This window comes from Parasteatoda tepidariorum, chromosome X2, assembly GCF_043381705.1.
Source record: "Parasteatoda tepidariorum isolate YZ-2023 chromosome X2, CAS_Ptep_4.0, whole genome shotgun sequence".
Taxonomy (NCBI): domain Eukaryota; kingdom Metazoa; phylum Arthropoda; class Arachnida; order Araneae; family Theridiidae; genus Parasteatoda; species Parasteatoda tepidariorum.
Genome location: NC_092215.1, coordinates 57,870,372 through 57,895,295, shown reverse-complemented (window position 1 = coordinate 57,895,295; position 24,924 = coordinate 57,870,372). Strand labels below are relative to the sequence as shown.

Here is a 24,924-nt window from a genome sequence, read left to right as displayed (position 1 = left end):
AAAAGTGGAAATTTTTTTTAATTATGTGAATGTTTCCGTTTTTAATTATTATTAGGACTAAGATGTTGATGGTCAATGCATTCTTTTGCATTTTTTCTAATTTTTTTCTTTCTTTTTTTTCCTTCTTTCAATTTTAAGACTAAAAAAACATTTGATAAAAATGTAATGATGCTGTTCTTGAAAATAGTAACTAAAAATTAATACATTTTTATTTATTTTTATCAGGTATTCACTTATGTTTTATTTTATTCCTAAATTATACATTTATTTATTTATTGTAATCATTACTTTATTTTTTTATTTAATATGTAAATGCATGTTGCAATTTACAATTTTTTTAACGATCAATTTTAAAATCAGTTTCAAAAATTTTTAACGACATGAATTTTTATTTTTAGGTCATTTTTGATGGTTTTGTGTGCCTTTTTTTATATTTTTAAGGACATTTTTAAGTATATTTAATTCATCAACTTCCTAGCCCTCGTTATTATATAGAATCTCGCTAATCCGAAATAACTGGGGCCATTGCCTATTCGAATTATTGATAATTCGATTCATGCATCTTGTTTTGTGGAAAGAACAAAAATTCAAACTTAAGGATAAAAATGAAACTAAAATCGACTTCCCCGTGCTACATTTAAAGGAACCAGGGAAGAACATTTTCGTCGCAAATTCTCCTTAATTACTAATTTAAAAGAAAGAAAAAGTCAGTTCTGGCAAACCTAAAGAAAGTTTTGCTCAAAAAAAGATTTCAAAATATTAGAACAAATTATTAAAAGAATACTTGCCTAAATTATCCTCTCATAATTTATGTTCATTTGTGTATTTTCTTTTCATTTTTTGAAACTTAATGGCTTACTCTAGGTTTGTCTCACCTCACTTTCTCTACACTTTCAATTTTAATTTAGTAATAAAGGAGAATTTGTGATGAAAATTTTCTTTTGCGATCCTCTTAAGAAGAAAGCTTCGATCGTCATAGATCAAGAACTACTAAATCGAAAAACTAAAATTCTGATTATTTTAGAAAGCTGAGATCGGAGTTTTGTTTAAACAACTTAAATTTTATCAATAATCAATTTTTTAAAGGTGTCCGGATTTTTCGAGAAATGTCTAAAATACTCTCTCTGTTCGAATATCTAATCTACAGAAAGACATCAGCGTTTAATCAATTACTTTTGTTAAATATACAGCTATAAAATTGAAATAGAATCCTCCATTTATGTGACCTTGAAAAACCTTTTTGTTGTGATGTCTTATTTATAACCTCCCTACAAGTTATAAAATAACGTCCATCTGTCTCTAAACGAACCTTGAATATCCTTGATTTGTTACTATATGTCTTTTTAAGTTATAATAGTTAGGAGTAACTTTTTCTTTATTATTAAAATGCAAAAGAGTAAAATGCGTTTAAAAAAAAAATTCAATTCGGAAATAAAAAGGAGGAAAGTTTGTTCCTTCTTCGCCTCCATTTAAAATTTATTGGGGGTTCCAAAGCGAAACGAAGTTTAAACATTGTCTTGTAGGCAACTGAGGCATTGTTTCCAGTGTTTTTTTCTTTTTTTTCTTTTTTTCTTTTTCTTTTTCTTTTTACGCTGACTCGATCGAGACAAAAAGCAAATATGAACGGTGATTTATATTGAAGTGATAGCAAAAGTGCGTTTGTGCGTATATGAAATATTTCGCTTGTCGTTAATTTCGCCATTTGCTTTTAGATCTAACAATCGATACTAAGTAGCGAAAAGCTAACATGAACCTACCAAACTTTTTATTTTATTTTAAATTGTATGGATAGTTAACTGTATAAAGCTAAAACATAAGTGGCACGAGCGGTTTTTAATTCATAAAAAACTTTCAGCTTTATATGTGCGCCTATATAAGCTTAATGAATGTTATTGTTTCTGTATACTGGTAACATTACGATTTATTATCATCTAATTTCAAAATAGCTAATATCCTATTCCATTTTGGTTTCAATGTCATTTATTAGGCTTGTTAAAAAAATATATATATATTAAGTCCCCTAAAAGTCCTATCAGTTTTGAAAATCGCTGGCGCGTTTTCCACATACCATGCCATTACGATGCCAGTATAAAATGCATACAATGCCAGTATAAAAATTCGCCGCACATTGTTGGAATCTTAGACAGGAATTTTATTTCGATCAGTTCAAAATTCTTCCCCCTCCCATGTCGCATCAGCTCATCTTATTCCCCATAATCTTGTTTCATTCCTATGAATGTCGGTTTCATTCCTATGAATGTCGATTCATTTGTTAACCACCTCTACATATAGCTCGGAAATGCAACCTGTCTTGATCCGGCATTTGGCTACTGCGGTTTTTCCAGTTCTTGTTTCTTTTTTTTTCCTTTTTCACTTTTATTTATTTCTCGTTTTCCATTGGCTACTTTACGTTTTCAGTTTCACAATCGTCTATCACGGTTTTTCGAGTTTTGTTTTCCCCTTGTATTTATTTCCCATTTTTACTTCGTTGGCAACTTGACGTTTCCTGTTTTAAATCTCTTTTTTTCTTAGTTCCGTCTTGTGAGTTTTGAGACTGGCTTAAGGGCTCGAAACATGTCATCTTTTACAACATTCATATTTTTTACGCAAATGAATTAGTAATATTTTAAAGTATTGTTTATAAAAATGAATTGCATTGTAAAAAGCCGAAAAAAACTAATCCGAAAGAAATTATATCGAGTTTTTTTTTAATTTTGTCTGAGAAAAAGTTATAATTACACTGCTATTAATTTTTCCTCTCCGTCAAAGAAAAAAAATTAATTAATAAATAAATAAATAAAAACTTTATTCCTTAACTAATTCGAAATTAGGCGTATTTCATATCCTTAGCCATAAGAAAATGTGGCTGCAAAAATTCATTATTAATCTCTGCGGTTCTTTCAGGCACGTGACGCATGAAATTAATTAATATGTTTGCCAAAAAATACTTCGTACATATGTAACTACGTTAAAAATATCGTTGTAGCAAATGCGAATGCTTAAAAATAATTGCATTTATAAAAACACCTGCGTAAAATTATAGTTTTGATTTGTTTCTGTGACGTGGAATCACCCTGCTTTTCATTTAACTGAGTTAAGCAGTTCATTATTTAAAAAAAAAAAAATCATTTTTGCACTCTAAGAATTTAAGCACTTAATACCTGTATCATTATTATTTTCATAACAGAATACCTTGTAAACATTACTCTAAAAATATGAAAATTTCCATATTTCTTCATCCTATAAATTTTGCATTCTGCGAATGAGAAGCAGGTTGAACAGCGAAAAAAGCGTTACATTTTTATATACAAAGATTATTAGTTTTTGGATATTTTATTTTAATGAAAACATCATATATACTATTCACTGCGCTGCCAATAAAAAAGAGTAAAAAAGGTAGGCAGCCATTTATTGATAAATCAAACGGCGTTTATTTTAAATATATTTTATTCATTTTAAAGTTGCGAGAAATTCTTTTACATAAACTTTCAATTAAGGCCTGCAATAGTTTTCCACTGTGACATTTTGAATATTTTTTACATTAATTTGTCTTAAAATGAAAATAAATAATATATGTAAGAATTAAACAAAAAAAAATCAAACATTTAAAGACTGCATTTTTGTTACTGAATTTTGAGTGGCATTGATTTCTAATTAAATTTCGTTTAAATTTGAATATAAATGGTCGTTTGAATTCGAAGAATCTAAACAGCGTGAATATTTTAACTATGAAAACGTGAAGATTATCCATCCCGGTAATTTAAGAATCCTTTAAATTGGATGAATGAAAACTCGAGTGAAAAAAGAAGAATTAATAAAATTTTAAACTTTAGTTCATTATTTTCTTAAAAAAAATTTAATTCTAATTTTTAAGATATTTTAAATTTAAACAAAATGTGATTTCTCTGAGAAAATTCTTATTTATGTCTCATTTTATAACATTCATTTATAATGCTAAATCTATTAATTCCGAAAATACTCAGTGAAAGAAGGAAGTAAAAAACATTATCTTTTCGGTTTGCAGAACGAATTAAGTTCACCTGTCAACAAATAAACAACCCTAGAAAATACTTATTAGGCATCGAAAGCTAAAACACAGGAAGACGTGTTTGGGTTTCGCCAATTGTCTGAATAGTTTTCGGATGATTTAAACGTGATACCATTTTGTTTCAAATTGAGATTGCTAAAATTTTATTTCGTGAATATAAGCCTAAACATATGTATGATATTTATTTTAGCGTTTCAAACAAAATTATTTTCTTTGAAAAGCATTAAAAATCCTCTATGAAAACAAGCAGATACCACTCATGAAAACTGTTAAAAATCCTCCTATATAAAAGACTTTGAGTCAAATAAATTTACTCACAAAAATTTCATACAAGTCATGTCTTCAAAAATATACTAACAATATAACAATTGAGCGAAGTAAAAAAAACGAGTAACGTTTAAACTTCGAAGTTCAATTACTTACACCGAAGAGCCATTACATTATGACCACCCTCCATCTATAACATTGGGCTCGCCCATGTTTTCTCGCCCAGGGACAATGTTTTCATGGGGCACATTAGGATCCATAATCCTCATAGAACAATCCCTGACGTCTGTAAGCTACTTGAACATAGTTGCAGACCAGGTTCACCCATTCATGGCAACAGTTTTTTCTGCGGGGGATGGTGTTTACCAACAGGATAATGCACCATGTCATAAGGGTCTAATCGTCGAGGAACATTCCAGTGACTTTCAAGTCATGTCTTGGCCCCCAAATTCACCTGACCTTAATCCAATAGAGCATTTGTGGTCTTACTTGGAAAACCAAATTCGTGCTGCCACGCTGCCCCCTCGCAATGTGAGGGAATTGCAGGACCAGTTGGTGAGCGCTTGGTACCAGATACCTCAGACTACCTATCAGCACCTTGTGGAATTAATGCCACGGCGGGTGCTAGCAGTTTTGAGGGCTAAAGGTGATCCTACATGTTATTAGCAGGATGGTCATAATGTAATGGCTCTTCGGTGTATATTCACTAAAATGTCACTTACCTGTTTTTTCCCCTTAGCTCTTCAATAGGAAAACTTGGGCAATTCTGAAAAAAAAAATAGTAATGAATTAAAAAAAAGGAAAAAAATTATCTTTGCTTCTTTTTTGTAAACTACGGTTATTTTGAATATTATTATTATTTATAATAATATTATTTTATTTATTTACTCATTTTTTGCGGAAGATTTTGGCCGGCCAAAAAAACGATTTCTTTTTGGAAATTTTAGTAATGCAATACCTTCTATTACGATGTTCATCTCGCTTTTTTTTTCCTGCTTATTATGTGATTGTGAAGGTGGTCGGTATAGCCTGGTTGGTAGGGCACTGGGCGCATGTCCAAGAGTTCGTGGGTTCGATCCCAAACCGGCCGAAGACTCCCTGTGTAGTAAATGCTGACTGATGCACGTTAAATCTGTCAAGTCGCAAAGTCCTCCATGTTCCCATGACAAATCGATACCTCTGAGGGTACTGGTTCAAGAGTTTCCTTGTCTTCTGGATTGGTTGAAAATTACAAAGCTACGGAGCTGAACATTAATACTCGTAAACCCAGAATGGTGTCTGTTGTTCAACGACGGATATGATTATGAAAAGAAAAGCATATTATTTTATTTATTTTTGGCCGGTCAAAAACATGATTTTTTTTAGAAATCTTAGTAATGCAATACCTTCTATTACGATGTTCATCTCGCTTTTCTTCTGTTTATTATATGATTATAAAAAGAAAAGCATTTGCAATCCCTGCAGATCCTTTTAGTTTCTCTTTTCTTTTTTTATGAATAAACTACCAACTTTCTATGCCATTTGAAAATTGATATCATTTAAGTAAAAAAGTTTAAATGTTACGGCTATTTTTCCCTATACCTATAAAAGTATTTTTCAGAACGAAATATTAACAACTACTGTGAATTTGCATTTTAAAAAAAGCGATATACCGGGAGTTTATGGTTCAATTTATTCAATAATAAAACAAAAAGGGGAGGTGGCGACAAGCTTCCGGGACCTTCAAAATTGTTTTGGATTAATTAATGATGACACTGGTATTAAGTGTGAAATAGATACTTCGCCCAGCAAGATCTCGTTATCATTTTTAGTCTTTTGTTTTAAACTTGATTTTATTTAAAAAAAAATATCGACTGTATCACCTGTTTTATGAGTTAAATCAAATCTCTTTTTGTTGTGAACTTATTGTACGGTTTAGTACACGTTAATGTCTCCTAATTACACTTATAAGAACTATGCTTGATGAGAGGGGGCAAACAAATTAAAGACAAAACTGTATAACACTTCTAATCGTATGTCTAAACATCTAATTGTTAATTAGCAAATTTTTTATTGTGAATTCTTAATTTGCTATAAAATTGACATAATAGATTATTTTTATTCATCGTTTTTAACTATAGGAGTTATTATGCTACGAATGAATATTCTTATCACAAATTTAAATAATCCCTTTCGAATTATCGTTTTTCAATTATGAGTTTAATGGAAGGAATGGCTCCACTGGTCTTGTCAATATAAACAGGTAGTAAATTTGCTTAGTGGCATTAATTTTGAAAGCTAGCTTCCATTAGATACCACGGATACCATTACCGAATATCAGAAAAAAGAATATTTTTGCAGCTTTATTAGCTAAGATTTTTCATTTATTTATTAAAAAATAACTTGTTGAAATACATTAAGCTTTGATATATAAAAAACATTCTGTCATTTCGAACTTTCAATTATTTTTATTCAATTCTTTACACGTATATTGGCTTTTATTATTTGCAATAAAAAGTATAGGCAGAAAACTATGAAGGAAAGAACGAATTTTAAATGAATTAAACATCCATTAATTATAGACGAAATAAACAATTTCAGAAATAAAAGATAGTTTGTTAATAAAATAAAAGTTAATGTTTACCGTTAAGAAGTAGGGTGCATCGTAAAAAACTTATTTTCAAGTTGATAAAAAGTTGTCATGGTGGTCACACATTTACAAATAAATAAATATAAAAAATTATTTAGTCAAATTGAAAAATATTTACGCTTCTCGAAATGGGTCTATAATTTTTTTTTCTGGTTGGGGGTGCCAAAAATGTACGTTTTATTTTATTAAGCATAAATATAAAAAAATTTTAGTTCTCAAGTAACAATCTAAAAAATAAATAAATTATAAATTGAACGTAAATTCATCATCAAATACGCATATTTTAATTTTCAACCACATTTACTTACAAATCTTAATTTTCATAAACAAATGCACCTACTTTAAATATTCAACCCAATCATTTGGTTAAATTATTAATTAACATCCCGAGTTCGATTGAAGTTATATAAATTCTAAGGGACCTTAATGTTTTATATTTTACATTTTACCTAAATGTTTCTTTACTACACAACCAAATTTTACATTTTTGAACCTGAAAACTTAAGCTTGTTTTAAAATCATTCGCTTAAAGAAAATTTATCTTTACGCTCCCCCCCCCCCCTCAAAAAAAAGTAAGATCATTTTGATAAATCTAAATAAAAAAAATTAATAAGTATGTGACCACAGAGACATTTATTCAGAATTACGAAAAAAAGTTTTTCGTCTTCCACTTTTTTACATAGTTAATGATTAATTCGAATCGCAAAAAAAAAAGGGAACGAAGAGCTATTAAAAAGTGTAGAAAAAATTTCGCGGCCGACGCCGCAGCTAATGAAGCAAGCTGGCCTGCTCCCTGAAGAGTGATTGGAAGCCGGGGAAGTGCAAGGGGTGGGGTAGGCGTGGTCTAGCCACACTCTACGGCACGTGCTAAGTAAACGATATAAAGGAAAAGATAGAAGAAAAGATGCTCTATTCTTTGAACTTCCCTTATGTTGGCAGTTGATCTAAAAATCGTCTGCCTTTTTTCCCACCATGGGGGTGCAACATTTATTATTATATTGATTTGTCCAACTAATAGCACTGTGTTTTCGTCTGATTATTTATAAAAATTGTTTTAAATGGATCTAGTTTTAATTTTATAAAATATGGTTTCCCCGTCTGTTTCAATGACTATTCCGAACGATTTTGCGAGTTATCCGCCTGTTATGTCACTTCCTTGGGTGCAACAACCCCCAAATCCTTATAAATTATTTACCCCACAAATAAATCCGTATCCTTCTTCGGACTTGATGGTGAGTGCAAATCGAAGGAAAAGTGCCCCGAGGAAAGGTAAACAATGTTACAAACATGTCCCCCATAAAGATAAACCTCCCCACCTTGTAGCCAGAAGAAATGCAAGAGAAAGACGAAGAGTCCAAGCAGTGAATAGTGCCTTTGCAAGATTAAGGAAATGCGTGCCTATAGAAAATCGGAATAAAAGACTGTCCAAAGTAAAAACTCTCCATAAAGCTATAGAATACATTAAAGGACTGCAAATGTTGCTTTCTGATCAATCTGACTCTTCTTTCAATTATGATACATCAAATGATGATGTTTTTGATTTAGATGAAGACGTCAAAGACGAAAGAGAGGATTCTGAAATAGCTGAATATTTAGAATCAGATAGTGTAAATAAAGAAAATAAGAATCAGAGCTGGTCATCTTTAAGCACGGTAAGTTTTTATTTAATTAATTAAGGCAGTCCCGCGGCAATTCCTGACACACTATAATAGTTTATTCAGGAATTAAAATAATAATAATATTGTATTCTGGAAAAGTACTGACTGATTAATAGAAGCTTCTTTAAGTTATTCGTTTTTATTTTATCAAAAACCTAACTGATTGAACTTTTAAAAATATTTATAATCTATGAAACCTGTTTATATTTTTGTTTTATTTGTTATATTTCTTTTTAAATCTTCGTTACTCAGACTTAGAAAAACAGTGAGTTTGCTTAAAAATCGCATCATATCGACTTATAAATTACTTTTTTCAAATTTTTATATATTTATTTATTTATTTAGTATGTTTGAAATAGTATACATAATTTTTACATCTCAGATAGTGGCACTCTTCTCAAAAAGGTTATCCACCCCTGAAGAAAGATGAGCTTTCTAAAGATATATCTTTAGTATAATCTTTTAATCACAAATTTGTTTATTTTCATTATTGTTTTGTTAATCTAATGAACTCTTCCCGGGAAGATGGTTCGAAGCGAACTAAGAACTTTAAATTCCAAATGTAGTATTCTAAGAAAATATTTCTACTTTTACAAACATCGTGTGCACATTGTTATTGATATTAAATGATAATTTTGTTTTGTTGTAAATAAATAATTGATCAATTTATATTTATTCATAAAATTAATTAATAGAATATTAAGTAAATAAAAATTTATTTCTGGCAAATTTTTTAAATAAAATATTACAAATTTAAGAATTGTTTAAGTTTACTTAATGCGTAACATGTTAAAAGTGATACATTACTAAGTTGTGTTATTTAAAATATGTCAATTGAAATTATTAAAAATGTGAGTGATTTTGTTTCCATTATTCGTCCGAAATGAATATTCTATGTTGAGTATAGGCTAAATACCAAATAATTGTAATTCTCTAATTTAGTAGCAGCAATTGTTGAGCATAATCTTGTATCTATTTACAATTTAAAAACTTCTTGAAAAGGCTTTTAGCAATTTTTGCAATAACAGGACCCTGGTAGAAAGAATGTGTGACTATATATATATATATATATATATATATGTATTCAAANATATATTGTATGGAATAAACCATTTTATTGGTTGAAACAATTATTTTTACATTACAATTTCTTAGGAAGCGTTTTTAAAAAAAATTTCAAATTTGTTTTTTTAAATTTGGTAAATTTTTAAGCAATTGCTTAGAAATGTTACTTAAAATACTTTCAAAAATGCATACATGCATTAAAATTAAATATTGAATTTTCGCGAAGGCTTATAAAATAAATGCTGTTATTTTAATTTTTTTTAATTTTGAATAATAAATTTTCAAATCCTTTCCAACTGTAATAATTGTTCTGAACTTTATTTGTGGCTAAAAATGTTTAAATTTAAAATTACTATAAAAAAATATTGTGAAAGGGACATTACGTGCTTTATTAGAATTTAAACAGATAATATTTGAATGATTGTTCAATATTTTTTGCTGAAACCTTATTTATAAGATATGTTGCATGTCTGCAGTTGATGCGGAACGATTAGGTTTTTATTCAGATTACAAACTGTTAAATATTCCCTTCTAAACGTCTTTTAATAGTTTCAATTGTATCATATTGCAAAAAAGGAATATTTTTCTAAAAGGAAAAGATTTCGTTAAATAATTGTGAGGGACAACATGTAATTTACCCTTTGTAGTCTTTCTACTTTCAGACGCATCATGTGTCTGCTCTGACTGCAGTCTTGTGTCTGCTCTGAAAATTAATTCTCACTTATTTGATAACTGAGTATAAGTTCACAAAAGATTATTTTTCACATATACAATAAAAAATGAGAATAATGAAGAAACATGAATAATATTTGATATATAGATCGGATTGGAGATATAAAAAAAAAAAACTATATTGTAATAAAAGGGACAATATTCTAATTAATTAGTTCAGACGGATTTTTTAGTCACCAGACAACAAAAACGTCTTCCTGAACATACCCCTTTTTTTATTTAATTGATTCGGGTTCTTATAATATGGGGAGGGGGTAGTGTAGGAGTCTGAAAGCAAGGCTCTCAATTTCTTAATGTTAATTTCACTTTTTGCATATTTCACGGAAAAAAAGTGGTACCATTTAAGCGTATGAAAAGAATTTGCACCCAATTGTAAAACTCCAAAGAAAATTATTTTGTGAAAATTATACAATGGAATTTATTTATATATATATATTAAAAAAAATTTTTTTTTTTTGCACATTGTTTTGTCGTTGTTTAAACCAATTTTACAACTGTGTCTCAACATTAGAGTGACAAGAAGTCTTTCCATCAAAAAAAGGCATTTATAGAAAGTAAGTTTTCTACTCTGTTTGAATTTGTTTCCACATCTTAAGAATTTAAGACCAAATTACTGTAAAAAGTACCGGCATTCAGGATGCTTTTTACCATCCATTTTTACCGAAACATGTTGCGGAACAAAAAACTTGATATACAAATATTTTACGGTAAGAATGGATTTTACGGATGATCCATCCAAAGGACTTGTTACCGCAATTAAATCCGGAATGTTTTTCAGTGCAAAGCTTTCCAGTTTCACCAGCTAAATTAATAAATGTTTTTTATTAAATTAATTTTTTCGAGCTTTCACAAAATGGAGCTCGATAATAACATAATTCATATACCATTTAAATACTTTTTTAAAAAAATGTATTTCTATTTAATTTTTAAAACACAAAGACAATCAGATTCAAAATTTTATAAATAACATGAAACAAATTCTTTATTTGAAATCAAAAAGATTTTGCTAGAATTTCCCAACTGCTATTACGTATTTTATTTTATTTATTTTTAAAATATTGTTCATATGCAGCTTTGAATAATTATGAAAATTTGTTTATTTCCCTTTTCGTAATAATTTTTCCACTTTGTCAGATATTTAACGTGTTTAACATTATAAAGTTTCTTACGTTTTTAATTTTTGCCATGTTACGTAACGTGTCATAAAAATGAAGGATATTAAATGACTATCATGGTGACAAATGAATTATCGTTACGTGACATGTTTTTTAATGAGAAACCTGTTGATGTCCGAACTTCAGTTGATGCTTCTTGTTTATCAGATTTATTTGTGCTTATCAATTTTTGACACACTTAGATTTTATTTTCAGTTCAAAATGTTCTTAATTTTCAGTGATTCTGAAAGTGAAGCTTATATTTTTTTGTCATATATGTCGCTTTTATAGTTCAATACATATTATATGAAGCTCTAGTTTGTTTTATAGAGGGAAAAAAACATCACATTTTAATAACTTTTGTTCTAATGACTGGATCAGAATGTCATTATTATTAAATCAGTCTTTTCCCCTTTAAAGCAGATTCTTTCGAAATTGAATTATTGAATATGTATTGGGCATTAAAGATTTTAATTGCTTTCAACTACATATTGACATCATTTTTTGATGATGTAAACATGTTGCTAAATGACACTTTTTATCGCTAAAGGGTAAGCATTTGAAATTGAAAATTATTTCATGTTTAATGTAGTACTTATTGGGTTATAACATTTTTACTAAACAGTAATGAAATATGAATGCATTACTTACATTTATTCTGGTTCACTGTATTAGTCATATCTTGTAATTTTGATTTTTATTCTTCATCAGTTTCTTCCAGATTTTCACATTTTTTCTTCTATTTTAATATCGTGTCTTATTGAATTCTTCTCAATTTTTAATCGTCCCGCGATAATTAATGCCTTCCTTTATTATTAAGTTTTTAATTTCGGTTCGTTTAAAAACAAAAAATAAAGTTTGTAATCAAATGTTAATCCACAAGAATGATAAAGTTCTACTAAGTCACTTAAATACTGTTCCAATATATAGAATACATTAAATAATCTTAATAAAAATCATTCTTTTTTTTATCGTCTGCTATAAAACATATGTCGAAAAAAAGTTATAAATATTAAACTCGTGAAAATAGTTATCAAATAATTTTGAGATAGATATCAAATCATGATGTGTAGTTTTCAAACATATTAATATAATTTTTGAATTGAAAGGAAGAAATGTAGCTAAAAAAAGAAATTTCATCAATGTTTTCGACAGAAACTTTAGTAACACTTTTTATTCCACTTTTATTCCACTTTTTAGTAACACTTTTTTAGTAACACTTTTTATTAGTAACACTTTTACTTTCCTTTTTGCTTTTATTAATGCGCTTTTTTAATGTTTTTAATACAATATAAATTTAATGGCGTTTATTTACGTTGTTTCTAAATAAATTCTTCATAAGTTTTTAGCAATAGAATCTGCATTTGTTTGTTTTCTGCTTTTTTAACAGGATTGCTTGCAAGTGTAAATAATATTTATTGCGAACTATTTTGTAGTGGCGGAACATAAGAAATCAAATTTAAGTCAATCATATGATAATATCATATAAATGAATCATATAAAAACTTAATACCTTGTTTTATACTTACATTTCAAATATAATTGTTTAATCTTGTTACTTTGCATTCTAAATATTAAATTTCGAGCTGAGCTTGGAAACTATTATTTTTTAACTTTATCTTTTTATAAAAATAAAAAATTAAATTTTTCCCCAGAATATGAAACTTTAGGCTCATTCCGGTAAACCTAAACATCTTTTTTTTTTTTTTTTTTTTAAATTTTNTTTTTTTTTTTTTTTTTTTTTTTTTTTTTTTTTTTTTTTTTTTTTTTTTGAAATGTTGAGGCCACAGTTACAACTTTATATCTACTTGAAATTCTGAGTTTCGAAAAAAAGTTTTTCGTGATTAGTGCGCAACACTAGCTTGATTTTACTTAAAAAATGAGAAAAAAGGAAATACTAAATATAATAGGATATGTGCCATTACTTTTCAAAACCGATCTTTAGAAAAGAACATCTCTTTTCTCACGAACCGAAAACTGTTTAAGGGACTTCACTTGTTTATGAATCGAATTTTCAAAATTATTCGTAATCACCACTAAATGTTTAAATAAAGAAAAACACTTTTAATATTAATAATAAACTGTTTTATTTAATTTTTTCAAAGTGTATAGCGACCACAGAAATCTCTTAAAATTAAAGAGCCATAAGAGAATTAAACGTTTTTTTTTAATATCCATATTTAGGTTATAATCCATATATTAGGGTTAAGCATGATAATTTGATTAAGAGTATAACTCTTATGATTGTGCTGCTTTTAAAACAGAGTGAAATCTCAGACTTGCTATTATCTTTTTTTATATATAACCGATGTTGAACAGCCGATCCAATTCTGAGTTTACGACTATCAATGTTCACCTCCGTAGCCTTGTAGTTTTGATCCCAACCCAGAAGACAAAGGTACTCTTGGATTAAGCAATGGAGAAAACCAGTCTTCGTGCAGGACTTTTTGATGGCACTTACCCTCATTTGTGTTACATGGAGAGGAAATTCACTAAGACCTCTCAAGGTTAGCCCGATAGCAAAGGGATTCTAACGCATGATCCGTCTATCATTAAAAATATTTCACTTCAGAACAGTCGTCGATGCAATCAGGGAGCATGATTCATATCAAACAGTCATTAATGGGATTCGAATCTGGATCCCCTCATTGGGAGACGAATGCTTTATCCCCAGAGTTACCTCTGCCCCTATGACTACCACTTTTAGTTTTTGATAAGACACTGTGGTTACTGCCAATAAGTTCTCCAAAAAGAGCAAGTTTATTTAATTTATTCATTGTATGTACTTCTAAATGCACGTTGAAACTAGATCAAAACTTTTTGGAAATAATTATTACTTAAAAGCTCTTATTAAATAAATTACATGCGTTTAATTTTTATGCAACAAACCACTATTACACCACGATTACCCGAAAACTTCTGCCCCAAAGCCTTATTTATTTTACCTTCTGACATTATTTATTTTTTTAAAATTTTAATAGTATGCGTCCTTAATTCAATCTTCAAAATACTTTTAGAACTGCATTGTTTCAAAAAATAATTGATCATTTTATGTTATTAACAAATCAAAGTTTCATTAGTTATAAAGTGTGTTTTGGTTTAAAAAAAACTCTTAAAATTACATTTTTGTTGATTCATCCGTCTTTTTATTATTAGCAGTTTAGTTTCACCACTACTAATTCTACATCTGCTATTATTTGTGTCAAAAAATATAATATAGGAGCGCAAATTGAAACAGCATTACAAATGAATATGAATCAATTTTCATCAACTTCGAAATCAATGAAATCTGCTAACGATTCAGAATTATGAGCTGTTTTGTACCAGAGTTCAGACATTATATTTTCCAACATGGTCAAGGCAAGTAAAAATACCGATTTCACTATTGCGTGCCCGGACTGTACCGTAAAATACCAATTAAGCACCTTTAAATTTCGACGAAAATCGACAAAAGTTGCCACACTATAAACATTTTTTTATCTAATTACGATATGAAGTACGTGCTCTTTGGGTGGATCATCCATTACCATTTTACCGTAAAATCCATCATTTTTACCGCACAATTTTATACCGCAAATTTTTACTGTAATATTTATTTAATTAGAGTGATTCAATAAATTTACGATAGTTATTACTACAAAAAAATTACGGTATATTGGACGTTTTGTAACATATTCCGATAAAAATGTATTTTATGGTAAAAGTGTCACCCTGAGTGCCGGTACTTTTACAGTACATATGAAGAGAAAAGACGTTAACAAAGGGGAAAGGAAAAAAATCTATTTAAATATGTTAAACGTTGCTGAATTGAAATAAGAACTATAGAGCAAATTCATCTTATTCATTTTTATCCGGGAGTTATTTTTATTGAAAATAAAGTTATCACTGTGCAATCAATGTGAAAGCATAAGATCTCTATATAACTCCTACTTGAGTTCAGCTTCAATTTTTTAATGAAATTCGACCATGTTGGATTATTTTATACGTAAATTTTTGTTTAAAATTAATTCTCACTTAATATGAGTTTTTTCTTTTGCTGTTTTGTTTTGTCTTTCTTGAGAGTTAGAAGGATTAATCAGTAATAAGATTATTACAAGTAAAAAAAAAAATTTATTAAATTGAAATGATAACTTATGTTATTCTCAACATCTCTTCCTCTCTGTAAATACTTCTTATTAAAATGTTTGGGCATGTAAAAACTTTCGAGCCTTGTCTTATACATAAAATTTATTTAAAAAGAGAACAAAAAAGTAAAAATCTTTAATTCAGACCATCTTTAAAATAAATATCTTTGTACTTATTTAATAAGAAGTTACTTATATATTTATATGATATACTTATTTACATTAAAATTAAATTATATTCTGAAGTATATATATTATTTTAATAATTATATTAAAATTAAATAGTAAAGCGAAAGATTAAGCTGACATTTTGAAGAACTAAGTTTGATCGTCGGTGGTGGCTTGAAGACTACTCAGCTTTCAGTTCGATAGGTATCATCTTGTTTAGGAAGTAAAGGCGGTTGGTACACAATACTGTCCATATTGCCTCCATCATTGTGAACTCGTAGAGCCGTAATCTCCATGGTCTCTTGCCCCATAATGACCTGTTGCGGGATTGCTTTACTTTTCTGTTTAGCTCTATTATTTAGAAAGTAACACCCTCTTTTTTTTCACATTTTATTGATGAAAACAGATCCTTCTAACATTTCGAAAACTGAATCTTTCAATCATTCACTGGTTTAGATATTCATCATGCAAAACATCATTAGTTGGAAACAACTAAAAATTATGACATCTTTCACATTCCGATGTCAATTTTACCCTAGATGATGAAGTTCGCCTAAGGTAGAAATAAATAGTGTCATTATCCTAATACTAATTGTCTTTCTTCTTGTGACAAATGAGTTTCCTCCACTTTTCTACCTATTCGTTATTTATTTTTATTATCATCTCTCTCTCTTTCATTTTTTATTTCGGCAGTTTTTTTATTTTGTGATTTGCCCGTTTTCTAATGAATAATGTGCATTTTATTGAACAAGAGTATGTAATTGTTCGAAGTAAATGAATTATATAAAAGACTCGTTTAATAGAACATGAGAATATAATTTATGATAATCGATTAAGCAATTAATTACAATGAGATTAGGTTATCATTCGTGTAGTTAGGCTATTAAAAGGAAGTCGTCTTGGGCAATTTTGAAAGTTCGTTCAGTATTAGGGTGTATTACGAAAAGTATTTGTACGAAATTCATAATTTCAAGTCTATTAAAAGCTGTAACTGAACTCCTATATTAGCCTCAAAGAATTACTTTTTTTTTAAAATGCAAATTAGAGGTAAATGTAAATCAGGAAGAGAAAATGTGGAATAAATCGTGGAATAAAATGTGGGAAATTGAAAAATATGTAGAAATGGATTGTATAATTTTTGAAGATATCAAGAGAGTTTGAAGATATCAAGGTGTAGGTATTAATTAGGTATAGATTTCATAGTTTTTGAAGCGCATACTGCTCTTAAATATTGAAATGTTTAAATTAAATAAACCATGAAAGCAAATTTCTTAATAAAAACTACGTATTTAAGGTCTATTAAGTGAAGTTTTAAAATGCATTTTAAAATAATCCATGAAAGATTTTATATTCTTAAAAATTTAATAATATTGCAGTTTCAACCCAAATCAATAATTAATAAAAATGATTGGATGCATTTTAAAAATTTTCTACAGTTTAAAGTTCAGTTCTAACGCCTAGATGATTAATCATCTTTACTTAATTTTCATAAACAAACTGATAATGGAAATTAACTCTGTTTGATAATATCTTTCAAACTATGCGAAATACAGGGTGTTTTTAAAGTCCCGGACCCATTTTCATGTTTAATAACTCATAAAATAATAAAGATAGATTAAAGTTAATAACATAAATGGTTAGATAGACTCAAAAAGTTTCATGACCCTTGTCAATGAACTTCCACGTGTGTCCCCTTCGTCGCACGGAGAATATCAAGTCGATAGTCAATTTCACGCCAGAGCGGCAAGCATGTCAGTTTATGCATTCTCCTTAATATCCGCTCGAATAAAACATCACATAGAAAAGTACTACATAGAACAAACACATCAAAAGTAAGCATAACATTGCAATAGTTGCCAAAAACAAAAGAGAGAAAAATGCAATTAATAAGCAGACGATATTTGGATAAGTACAAATATTTAGACTGGAAAATGAAATTTTCTGAAATTAACCACACGCGCAGACGATATTTACAAAAGTAAAAATATTCAAACCTGAAAATGAGTTATTCCATCAATAAATGCCATAAGTTTGTTTATATCTTCATTATTTTATGAGTTATTAAACATCAAAATGGGTCCGGGAATTTATAAACACCTTGTACAATGTCTTCGCTCAATCAAAATGTGAAAAATAACACAAGTTTTATTGATTTTTTCTGACAAAAGTATAACAATGAATTTCTCAAACCAGCATTCATAGGAAAGGAATTATACATAAATTTATTTTTAGACTTTTGATAAATATCCTAGTTTGGCGTAATGTACAGTGCGTCAAAAAAAAAAAAAAATGACCATCCCGAATAATTTTTGATCTATTGTTCAGATCTTCACGTTCTAGGACTAATGGTTCAAGGGATTGACCTCAAATATGCTAATTAATTAGAGCAGACGATATTTTAAGTTATGAAATCAGACACAAAAACGGATTTTCTCTGAATAAAGACACCTTTTTTTCAACGGATTCGGGTTTCTGCCTCACAAAATATAGAGGGTAGACGCAATCTTGGAAATATGGTTCCCATAGTTTGATCAGGAAAGCGATCCAAAGTTTGGAGCCCTTATTGTTAATTTCAATTTTTGCATATTGCGCCAAATCTCGAGAACTTTTCAAGCGAATTAAAAAAGTTTTGAGCACAGTTATAAAATGTATTTATCCAAAGATAAATCCACGCAAAAAATAAATTTTAGCAAATTATTTTTTTATTGCTTTATTTAATGATAGTCGAAAAAAATTTTGAATTATAAGCATAATTTTTCACATCATTTTAAAGTATGTAATTTCACATGGCAAAATCCGAAATTTGAATGATATCGCTTAAATAGTTCCTGAGAAATTAAATTTTAAATATACGACATTTTTAAAATTCAATTTTTCAGAAACTATTCAACCGATTTAATTCAAATTTTATATTTTGACATGTAAATTTGCATACTTTAAAATTATGTAAAAAATTGCATCCCTTGCAATTCAAAAATTTTTTATTAGCTATTTTTAAATTATTATTATTTTAAACTAAATTAAAAATAACAAATATTTACCAAAATTTATTTTTCCCATGGATCTTTTGATAAACGAATTTTATAAGTGTGCTCAAAAAATTTTCAGTACGATTTAAAAGTTTTCGAGACATAGTTATATTCTCAAAAAGTAAATTTAACATTAAGTGATCAAAAGTTTGGACCGCTTTCTTGACTAAACTATTAGGACCCAGATTGCGCTGCCACCTATATTTTGCGAGTCAAAAATCCGAATACGTCTAAAAAAAGTATGTTTAATCTGATAAGGTACGTTTTTGTGTCTGATTTCATAAATTAAAATATCATCCGACCTTTTTAATTAGCATATTGGAGCCCCCCTCCCTGAACCATTGTGTCCTAGAATGTGACGATTCGAAAAAGCTATTCAAAGAGGTCCATTTGGGGGGGGGGGGAGTGCACTGTACATTAAAAGAAATTTTTAACGTCATTCAAATTTGTTTTAGACGGTTTTAACATTCTATTAGTTTATATTTTTGAGAAAAAATACATAAAATGAGCTATTTCTTTTAATCTAAAAAAGCAATGCCTTTACTTAGAACTTTTTAAGGTATAATGTTGTTGAACGATAAAAAATGAAATTAATAGTTTGTTAACCCTTTGAAGCAGACGTCCTTTTTATATATTTTTTTCTGACGCTCTACTATAGAATAGGAAAAATATATTAGATATTTTTTAATTATAAAAAACAGTCTTATATTAACTAAAACAGTATTTCACATTATCGGAATTATATTTGTACATAAAATCCAAAAAGAGTGGTTTGAAATTTCTTTTCATTCATATTCAAATATTTATCATTAATTGATTATGTTAATTAAAGAAATTTGATTAGTGAATAACTATTTTTCTTAGATCTAAATAATTGCAAATTCGAAAAATGATTGTTTGTAAGTGGGTCGTGAACTTTACCGCACAAAAAGACGTCGGTGTTTTATGCTGTATTTCATAAACATGAGTTATTAAAATGCTAAGTGAAATATTTTTTCCTTATTTTGGCTTAAATTAATATAAAATAATTAAAAGAGTATGAAAAATTTGTTTAAAAATTTTTTTAACTTAAACATGCTTATCAAGAATTTTTTTGTAAAAAGTTTGTTATAATTTTGAGTATGTTGTAGACAAAAAGGGGCCATAATCCTCTTTTTGGAGTTAACAAAATCTTAGAAATTTCAGTAAGTTATTTTTAATAATTAGTCCGTGTTTATATTCACACATGTTCGCATATTTCCACAAAATAGCAGAAATCTTTTTTAAATACTCTAATGAAGGTGTAAATAATTTATCCCCCAAAATTTAGGTGTTACAAAAATTTTATTTAAATTTTAAATTCTATTAAATTTAAACTTAAACTGAAAGTAAAAATTTCAATAAAATAAAGAAATAAAAAATTCTGAGAAACCTACAATTCATGTAATTTAACTTCAAATTTTATGTTTCCTTTTTAATAAATGGGACGGTTTATAAATGTTTAAACCATCAACAATAAAAACTGACGCATGTCAAAACTTTGGAACTTTGCTTAGTAGTTGTTGAGGATTTATAATAACAGATGGCGCTGAGCGCAAACAACTTTTTTTATTATTTTTTCTTCACTTAAGTTTCAGTTTGGATTTAACCACTGAACCACAATAAAATAAAAGCCTTTTTTATTATTACAATTTGTGTAATTATTGTAGAATACGAATCATGGTGCATCGGCCGGGAATAGGCCACCTGCATGAAATGTAAGTTAACATTTGTTTTGTTTGGTCTCCCTTAAGTTGGTAATTTATTTTGATATTTTATTGTATTAATTGTATTGTATTTGTTAATAACGTGCGAGCTGTTTATAATGGATGATTTTGAAAAATTAAAGTCTAAAAGAGCAGTAATCAGACAGCTGATTACAAAATTAATAAATAAAATTGATAAATCGTTATTAGAAACACTTCCTGATTATCCTGATTTGTATGATTATCTAAATCAGTTAAATGAAAAAAACGAAACTTTAAAGGCTCTTGATTTAAAAATTGAAAATTATTTTGATAAGAGCGATGAATTAGAGAGTGAAATCATACAAAGTCAAGAGTATCAAGATCGAGTAGTGGCTTATAAAGGCAAAATTGAAAGATATTTACTGAAATGCCAGACTACAAGACAGGAAGTAACGATTAATAGTGGTAATAATAATTTACAAGAAAATATAACTTATGGAAATATATCGCACGTTGCTAACGTTAAATTACCTAAATTGGAGATAAACAAATTTTTTGGTGATGCTTGTGAGTGGCACAGTTTTTGGAATAGCTATAACATAGCTATACATAGTAATGAGAGTCCTAAAAAAATTGATAAATTTAATTATCTCAAGATGTATTTAGGGGGATTTGCTTTGAGTGCAATTTCTGGATTCTCATTAACTGAAAGTAATTATGATTCTTCTATTAAGTTGCTTACCGAAAGATTTGGTAGGCAAGATTTAATTATTAGTAGTCATATGAATAAACTTTTATCAATTAATTCTGTAAGAAATTCATATGATATTAAAGCTCTACGTAAGTTCTATGACGAATGTGAAATCCACATTCGCAGTTTGCAATCAATGAATGTAACAAAAGGTAGTTATGGTAATTTACTCTGTCCTGTTATTTTACAAAAGCTACCAGAGGATTTAAATTTAGATTATAATAAAAATAGAAAATCAAGTGTAGATTTTGACATTGATGAACTAATTTCATTTATTAGAAAAGAGGTAGAATGTAGAGAAGCCTCACATGTGTTGTCTAATAGTTCTAAAAAACAAAGTGTTCATTTTGAAACACAGCAACGGTCGGAGAGCCATAGTAAACATAATTATAATCGAAAGTTCTCATCTTCCTCAGCATTAGTTTCGGCATCTAACAACATATTTTGTTTGTTTTGTAATTCCAAAAATCACGAATCGAAAGATTGTTCTCTGACCATCGAAGAAAAAAAACAAACGCTGAAAGATCAATTTCGCTGTTTCCGGTGCTTAAAGAAATATCACACATCCAAAAAATGTTGGAATAAATGTATTTGCACATTATGTAAGAAACCGCATAGCGAATTAATTTGTGATAAATCAGCAATAAATAATGAGTCGAAAGAGAAAAACGATACTTTGGCATCCGTTACCGCTTCATGTGTTTCGAAACGAAAACAAAATGAAATGATCTATTTACAGACTTCTTTAGCGTATTTGATTTATGGTAATGTAAAGAAGTTGGTTAGAATTTTATTTGACTCTGGTAGCCATCGCAGTTTTTTGAAACGGGATATTTGTAATGAGTTGAACCTCAGGACCATTAAAACTGAACGGTTGCATGTTTTCGGTTTTGGAGAAAAAATTTCCAAGGGGTGTTCTTATGATTTAGTGAAAGTGAATCTTCAGAACAAAAACGATAAAAAATTAAATGTTTGCATTGAAGCATTTGTAGTAGAAAAAATAACGTGTGGGAAAATAGCCGCACCCCATGAGAAAATTAAACAATTAGCAAGGAAAAATAATATTTTTCTTTCGGATACCGGAGAAATTGCTGATATAGACATTTTGATCGGCGCCGATTTCCTACATGACGTAATCTTTGATACGTCTTTGAGGCTGGGAAAAGGGCTCGTTGCAACCGATAGTTTATTTGGTTTTGTGGTTCAAGGGAGATTCATGAATAATTGCCAATTAAGTAGGATTGTAAACAATACTATAATATCTGATGTTGATTATTCTTTGTTTTGGAACCTTGAAGGATTAGGAATAAATACTATGAACGAAGAAAATGTTGATAATAAAAGTGAATTGTTAAAAGGTTTTAATTCTGATTTGCATTTTGAAAATAATAGGTATAGTGTACGACTTCTCTGGAGACCAAATACAAAACATTTGTTAAATGATAACTTTGAGCTGGCTTCAGAGAGGTTTGACAAATTAAAGAGGAGATTTAAGAATGATAAATCCTTGTTTGAAGAATATAAAAAAGTTATAAAAACTTACGAAAATGAAGGGATAATTGAGAAAGTTAAAAACACTGATCCCCAAAATTATAAACAATGTTATTTACCTCATAGGGCGGTTATAAGAAACGATAAACTAACTAGCAAATTAAGGATTGTATTTGACGGTTCCGTGCATAAAAAAAATGAATTGTCTCTAAACGATTGTTTGTATATTGGGCCAAATTTATATCCAGATATATATGAACTTATGCTAGCGTTTCGGGAAAACAAGATTGCTTTTATAGGGGACGTTCAACAAGCTTTCTTACAAATAGGGATTAATGTAGAAGATCGAGATGTCACAAGATTTCTTTGGTCAGATGACCCCGACAATGATTCGTCTACAGTGATTTATAGATTTTGCCGCGTACTATTTGGTATCAACTGTAGCCCTTTTCTCTTAGCAGCTACTATTAAAGAGCATATTAAAAAGTTTGCAAAATCAAAGCCTCTTGCGTATGAATTACTAAATGAAAGGGTATATGTCGATGACGTCATAGGGGGAGGTGACAGTACAGATACAGCATTTCAAATAAGTTCTGATTGTGTTGAAATATTTCGGTATGCGGGCATGGTATTGAGAAAGTTTCAAACAAATGATAAAAAATTACGCGAATTATGGAAGAATGCAGGTATAGATGTTCAGAATGAAAAGGAATCGTTAGGTCAGTCAGGCTTTCCATTTAAAGTTTTGGGAGTTTGTTGTGATCCCGAAAGAGATGTATTTTACTTTGAGTCCAAATATCTGTTAAAATTGATAGACACAGGGCAAATAACAAAACGATTTATTTTGAAAATCATTGGGTGTATTTTTGATCCAGTAGGAATTTTGGGACCCTTTACAATGCTTCTAAAATCTCTAGTTCAAAGCATTTGGAAAAGCGGATTGGAGTGGGATCAAGAGCTACCCTTAGATATGGAAAATCAGTGGCGTGATATATGTAAACAATTCGGTGAACTTAATGATTTGAAAATACCGCGTATTCAATTAGTAGTATTAATATTAGGTAGATACCTATGAAGAATTTCTTAATAAAATACTTTGCATTAATTTTATTAACATTACATGTACTAGGTGATCGTTAAAAAACTTGACTTACGTATGTACCGGCCGGTCCGTTAAACCGATCGAGATAAGATTTCATCTATAGTATTAGATAAGATATCAGCTATATATAGTTTAGAGTTATGATATTCTGAGAACGACGGGAAAAGGATGCTCACTCTTACAATTATAGATACAGAAAACAAATTGTAAAATGTTTTTTTTTTTTTTTCTGCTTTCAAAAACCCTAAAAGCGCGTTGAAACGATTCAAGTACAATAAGCTGACTTACTTAGAAAATTGCCTTCTCTAGAAATAGTTTTGTCGTACAAACAGTTACACAAACCTTCTAATTTTAAAACAATTTCTTTTCTCTTTTCAGGATTGTGAATCAAATTATTGGACTTACAATGTGCCTTATCATGAAATTTATCCAGGAAGTCTTCCAAGTTAACTTAAATTCTTGTCATTTGAACTTTTCATGTGATTTCATATCTATTTGTAAAAATTCCAATTTCAATGGACCTTTTCAAAAATATTATTTTCAGCCAATGAAGATACTTTTGGAAAAAAGTTAAGGATACTGAATTTATTTTAGTTGATTTTTGTTTACAGAAAATAAACGTTATTTATCCTTTTTGTGTTAGGTAGGATATATTTCATTTTTTTAATTTATTTATTTGTTAATTCTGAAAATTAGTCGTAAGATAAATTGATTAACTTGATACACACACTGGCCAATGAATTTAAAACCTTTTAGACTCTTTAGATCTTTTGGAAGGACATCGATTCTACAAGAGTGCATTTGTGGTTAAGAGAATACAACATTTTGAGCATTATTGTACAGTGCGCAAAATAAAAAATGGACCACCCTGAATAACTTTTGATCTAATGGTCGGATCTTTGCGTTCCAGGACCCAATCTAAATGGTTCGAGGAGGTGACTTTAAATATGCTAATTAATTAGTGCAGACGATATTTTAAGCTGAGAAATTAGACACGAAA

General features: G+C 28.8%; 1 protein-coding gene and 1 long non-coding RNA gene across 2 annotated transcripts in view; one reads left to right on the top strand and one right to left on the bottom strand.

The window, feature by feature from the left end:
• The window catches only part of LOC139427164 (uncharacterized), a 37,476-nt gene extending 32,390 nt beyond the window's left edge, over positions 1-5,086 (bottom strand). The window contains exon 1 of the long non-coding RNA XR_011638326.1: positions 5,038-5,086. This is a non-coding gene — a long non-coding RNA (uncharacterized lncRNA). The remainder of the gene's footprint in view (positions 1-5,037) is intronic.
• Positions 5,087-7,850: 2,764 nt separating this feature from the next.
• Positions 7,851-24,559, top strand: LOC107447999 (achaete-scute homolog 3). Its single transcript, XM_016063080.3, has 2 exons — positions 7,851-8,596; positions 24,303-24,559. Exons 1-2 carry the CDS (start codon positions 8,030-8,032, stop codon positions 24,372-24,374), a joined length of 639 nt encoding a protein of 212 aa, XP_015918566.2. The 5' UTR covers positions 7,851-8,029; the 3' UTR covers positions 24,375-24,559.
• Positions 24,560-24,924: the final 365 nt, after the last annotated feature.